The 6,000-nt window shown below is 29.7% G+C and overlaps 1 protein-coding gene across 1 annotated transcript; it reads left to right on the top strand.

Moving 5' to 3' along the window:
- Positions 1-1,501: 1,501 nt before the first annotated feature.
- Elp3 (elongator complex protein 3) lies at positions 1,502-5,014 on the top strand. The gene is made up of 9 exons (XM_011067831.2): positions 1,502-1,895; positions 1,999-2,243; positions 2,433-2,636; positions 2,727-2,980; positions 3,064-3,253; positions 3,339-3,556; positions 3,649-3,909; positions 4,378-4,559; positions 4,664-5,014. Exons 1-9 carry the CDS (start codon positions 1,883-1,885, stop codon positions 4,738-4,740), a joined length of 1,644 nt encoding a protein of 547 aa, XP_011066133.1. The 5' UTR covers positions 1,502-1,882; the 3' UTR covers positions 4,741-5,014.
- The last annotated feature ends 986 nt before the right edge of the window (positions 5,015-6,000 follow it).

Below are 6,000 nucleotides of genomic sequence, written 5' to 3'. Positions count from 1 at the left end.
AACTCATTTTATTCATTCCTCTTAGAATTTAAGTTTTAAAACACATTTTTTTATGTTATTTGTTCACTTACTCATTATGTTATTTTGACACTAAGAAATGTTGGATATCAATTTAAAATAAACTACTTAAATAACATAATCACATTATGTTAAATTAACATTCATTTGAAAATATTACAATTTCAACAAAAATTTTAACAAGAACTTGACTGTTTCCACACACAAATATGAAATATTTTTTACTGTGTACGACAATCTTAGGAGAATCGAATCTCGATTGCATTCATCATTGTAACTGCGATTTACTTTTCTCAATTGCATTCATCATTGTAATTTGCGATTTACTTTTATGTTTGTATTAAAGCCATCTTTTTATTTAAACAAAGATGAGGTACAAAGCAAATATAAAAATCAGAATAAAAATGTATATGTTATTGAAGTTTTCCGAACCGATTGGCATCGATTATAATGCCAGTTATTAATGCTATCGACATAACCGAGAACTGCTCCTTCAAAGGGAGAGTATGTAATAACGAGTTGTAGAACCACAATAATCACAATGCGAATCAGAATTCTCATTTCGCAGTCGCTTTGCCGCGCATTCGATTTAATTGTTCGATATATGCGAGAAACGATTAAAACACCGTAAAACCGCCAAGCTGAAATACCGAATTCACGGAAACACGCACACAGGCATGCGCGTCTGCTCGATTTTCCATAAGGTCGCTGGATCGGCCGAGAACGGAATTGCATCACGTAACCGCTCCCTTGATATTGCACCGCACACCCACGGATTCGATTAATTTTTTACGATCGTCCAATCAGTGGGACGGATGAAACCGCTTGAATTAACCGTTCTATTAGAAGCTTTTTGGTCCGGATCGATCGCAGAATGTGATAACGTCTTACGATAAGTCATTCTATCGAAACTACTTACTTATTACACGATTAAAATACTCCGTTCCTATATGAGATACGTCGTGGCGTAAAATTAAATTAAAATGAAAAATAATTTATACAATGATAAATAATATTACTATTATCATTACAGTTACAAAATTTTTCGCAAATTCATATAATAATAGGGAGCCTAAGTCTCGATTTTCTTGACAGAAAAATATCACTGCTTATCCAGACAGTACATATGTTTAAATCAGGACATAATTTTTGTCTTATAAAAATATTATTATAAGATACAGTATTTATTTATTAAAACGTTTTATTTCCGATTTTGACAAGTGTATAATTTAGTATTATAGTTTTTAAAATTGCAATGAAAAACAATAATTTAATTTAAAAATAAGAACGCTAAAGGAATATATAAATGCAGCTGGGAAATAAAAGTATGTGGTTACAACTATAACACTATTACTACAATTTTCATGGAATAATAATATACGGAAGGCAAATAAAAAAGATACAAGCCTATTTAGCCAGGACTACAATAACGATATAGTTCTACTAGTGCCATCTAGCATAGATTCACCGAAAAGTAGCGACAAGAATTCTAGAATAACCGATAATGTAGTGCTTCATTCCGATAACTCATTTTTATATCCATTTTTGTAATCAAACTAGTAAACATTATACGCTATTAGGTGTACTCAAAATATGAAACAGATGAACAGATGTTTGAAGTTTGGCGAAAGCGAGAAAGAAAATTTGAAAATAAGTCCAGTGGAACAAACCAGTGCACAACAAAAAAAGCATCTTTTTGCGACTGACTGTCGGCATACGACGTCACCTGGCACGTTGCTCTAAAATTCTGTTGCTATTTTTCAGAGTTTCTGTGATATTGGGATCTGAGGGAAAAAGAAGAATAAAATATATTGATCATTCTCTCAAAATACTCTTGAAATAAGGCTATAAAAGATTTGGAATCATGGTGATATCCAGTAAGTCTCTGCACATATAATATATTATTATTACAATATGTAATCAGAATTAACATAAACGTTTAACTACTTATGTTATTGAAATATGTCTATGTCTGTTTAGAGTTTACAAATCAAAGCAAGGAGGAACGTATGGTAATAACAATCGGAGAGATAATACAGGAGTTATTAAAGGCACACAATGAAAATCGAAACATTGATCTAAATAAGTTAAAGACACGAATTTCTTCAAAATATGGCTTGGATTCTTCCCCAAGATTGGTTGATATTATTGCAGCAGTGCCTAGTTATGCTAGAAATATACTTGTACCGAAATTAAAGGCTAAACCTATCAGGACTGCTAGTGGGGTTAGTTTAACTTATATCAGATCTGCTCTTTGTAACTGGACAAGTGTATCTTTGCACTTAAAATAAAGTAGATGATTTAAAATTTGGCAAAAGCAAGATAGAAAGTTTTAGTACAATCCAGTGTTGCAACAAAGAACAGACTTACTATATAACAATTTTTACAAACAAAAAATAATAGAGCTATTGCAGATTGCTGTTGTAGCAGTAATGTGTAAACCACACAGATGTCCACATATTAATATGACAGGAAATATTTGTGTTTATTGCCCTGGTGGTCCAGATTCTGATTTTGAATATTCAACACAATCGTATACAGGATATGAACCTACATCGATGAGAGCTATACGCGCAAGATATAATCCTTTCTTACAAACTAGACATCGTGTTGAACAGGTAAAGCAAGTGCTTCTATTGTATCTCAGATAATTTCAATCTTTCTGTATTTATAAACATATAGTCATATATATAACATTATATTTTTAGTTGAAACAGTTGGGTCATAATGTTGACAAGATTGAATTTATTGTTATGGGTGGTACTTTCATGTCTTTGCCAGATGACTATAGAGATTATTTTATACGAAGTTTACACGATGCGCTGTCAGGTCATGTAAGCAATAACGTTGACGAAGCAGTGAGCTATTCGGAACGTAGTACTACAAAATGTATCGGCATCACTATTGAAACTCGACCTGATTATTGTCTCAAGAAGCATCTTTCAGATATGTTACGTTATGGGTATATTTGCTTTTTTAAATAGAATATTTGAGATTATAATAAAATTTATGCAGTTATTTATGATAAGAATTAAAATTCGATAGGTGCACACGTTTAGAAATTGGTGTACAATCAATATATGAAGATGTAGCGCGTGATACTAATAGAGGACATACAGTACATGCCGTATGTGAGAGTTTTCACCTAGCAAAAGATGCTGGATTCAAGGTGATAGCTCACATGATGCCAGATTTACCAAATGTCGATTTGGAACGAGATATCGCCCAATTTAAAGTAATGTTGTTGCTATATGTATAGAACAATGTTAACTTACTCAATTATTTTGTATTAATACTTATAGTTTTGTATCAATTTTTAGGAATTCTTCAAAGATCCTGCGTTTCGAGCAGATGGATTAAAAATTTATCCAACATTGGTTATACGTGGCACTGGCTTGTATGAATTGTGGAAAACTGGCAGATATAAAAGCTATGCTCCCAGTGTATTAGTTGATCTTATAGCTCGTATTCTAGCTTTGATACCACCATGGACTCGCGTTTATCGCGTACAACGCGACATACCTATGCCATTAGTAACGTAATTATAATAGTAAATTACACAAGCAAATAATAGACTTATAATAAATAATGCTACATGTCATGTTTCTTTTTATATAAAAAAATATATAGTTCTGGTGTAGAACATGGGAATCTACGTGAGTTAGCTCTAGAAAGAATGAAGGATATGGGCACGGATTGCCGTGATGTTAGAACGCGTGAAGTAGGGATTCAAGAAATACATCACAAAGTGCAACCCTATGAAGTAGAGCTTATCCGACGTGATTACGTAGCGAATGGCGGATGGGAGACATTTCTGTCATACGAAGATCCCTTACAAGATATTTTAATTGGCCTACTCAGATTAAGGAAATGTTCTACCAACACATTCAGGTGTAACTTATATCACATCTGCTACTATTTTTTTTTCTCCAGTAATACTTCACATTATTTAAGTAATACTCATTTTCAATCGAATAGAATTAATATTAACAACATACTTCTTTACACAACTATCTTTTATTTTATTTTAAAATAAAATGTTTTATTTTAAGCAATACCATCTAAATATTTAATCACTAGCTACATTTAAAAATAATAAATTAATGTTAATTAAATTCAATTATTTACTGTGGTAATACAAAATATTCTATCTTTAAAAATTCTTTAATATATTTTATTAATAAAATATATTTTTAAAATATATTTTGAAACATATTAATTTTAATTCAGTTCAAGAGATATGACTTTCTATCTTGGAACTTGGAAGATGGATTTCTTTAGATATATAAATATAAATACAAATTAAATAAGTTTCCGAAATGAGTTATTTGCATATAATATTGTCTATTTTTCTTTTAGGCCGGAATTAAAAGAAAAAACTTCTATAGTAAGAGAGCTTCATGTTTATGGCAGTGTAGTACCTGTTAATGCTCGCGATCCCACAAAGTTTCAACACCAAGGCTTCGGTATTCTATTAATGGAGGAAGCTGAACGAATCGCAAAAGAGGAACATCAATCACATAAAATTTCCGTAATTTCAGGTATATTATAAATAATGTTTTTACGTGCAAAAACTATTATTTTTATTATTAGATGATTACCATAAAAACTGATCAAAGATTTAAAAATTAATATTATTTTGCAGGTGTTGGTACACGTAATTATTATAGAAAATTGGGTTACGAACTTGACGGTCCATACATGTCTAAAATGCTTATATAAATAACGAAAATAAATTTTGAGAAAAAGAAATAAAAAAATTAGAAAATAATTTTTCAGATAATGAAAGAAAGGTAGAGATGTAGAATAAATATGTAAATATTACATATAAGTATTGTCGAAAATTGTAAATTAACGCCCTCAAAAAGTTAAATAAATTAATAAGAAAAAAAAAGAAAATAAATAAAAGTGAAGGAAGAAAAAATGTAAAAAAAAATAAAGAATCCTGTATTCTTTGAAATAAAAACAGAATAAACATAAGTTTCAACATATAAAAGTATAGTTTCATTAATTATAATATAATAAAATTTTACATATCTTCCGAATTAAAATTGATATAATATTGTAATTAATAATAAAATACATTAAAAAGAGTGTATTTAGAGATACAACATTTTATATTATCTACTATATGATAAGTAATTAAATTTAATGAACAAACATTAAATTTATTATTTTTAAAGGTAGCTAGCAATTATAAAAATCGTAGATCATGCTATTGCTTTAATAAAAAAATATAAAAACATTATATTTGAAATTATTAATATTAATTATATTCAATTGCAATTAAAATATTACTTTAAATATATTCTTATTTAAATATATTATTTAAATATATTCTTAGATGCTATTATTCCCAATTATTTTACTTAAATATTGGATACTTAAAAAATTTGGAATTCTTAAAAAGATTGTAATCCTAGTACACATATATATGCGTACATATATGTATATAATTTTAAACTTCCAATATGCATAAAACGTTACAAAATTAGAAAATATATGCTTTTCGTATCTACTATTGTTCAATTCATATTTGAGAAAGATACAATCGCTATATTGTTTTATTCGTGACAATGACGAATTATGTATATAATAGTAATATAAAAGAATAATTAATATAAAAGAATTAATTTACTGACCGTAAAACGATGTATTCGGTGATCGCGACATTGGCGGGAATGGACGTGAAGGGAATCGATGCCAAGCGCACAAAAACGAACTCTCAGTGCTAACCGATACAAAAATTACGACATTAACGATTACATATGACACTCGATATGTTACGATGACTATATGGCATCCTATCGAAGATATTCGCGATAATTTTTCGTACGCCAGATTATTTCGGACGGTAATAATCGCGGAAAATGCGGAGCGATTTGAATGTGACTTTACGCGACGCGTTCAATATGGCTACGTCCCGATGTTCACTTTCGATGCTGAAAATCTACAGTGCGCGTCACATATATTGTATTAGGT

This window comes from Acromyrmex echinatior, chromosome 3 (assembly GCF_024713525.1).
Source record: "Acromyrmex echinatior isolate Ae372 chromosome 3, ASM2471352v2, whole genome shotgun sequence".
In the NCBI taxonomy this organism is placed as follows: Eukaryota; Metazoa; Arthropoda; class Insecta; order Hymenoptera; family Formicidae; genus Acromyrmex; species Acromyrmex echinatior.
The sequence above is the reverse complement of the archived record's forward strand: the minus strand, read 5'-3'. Positions and strand labels throughout refer to the sequence as shown.

Excerpts from the sequence above, each read along its gene's own strand:
- Elp3 (XM_011067831.2), top strand. Across the intron at positions 2,637-2,726 it reads CTAGACATCGTGTTGAACAG|TTGAAACAGTTGGGTCATAA; the intron begins GTAAAGCAAGTG and ends TTATATTTTTAG. Across the intron at positions 4,560-4,663 it reads TAAAATTTCCGTAATTTCAG|GTGTTGGTACACGTAATTAT; the intron begins GTATATTATAAA and ends ATTATTTTGCAG.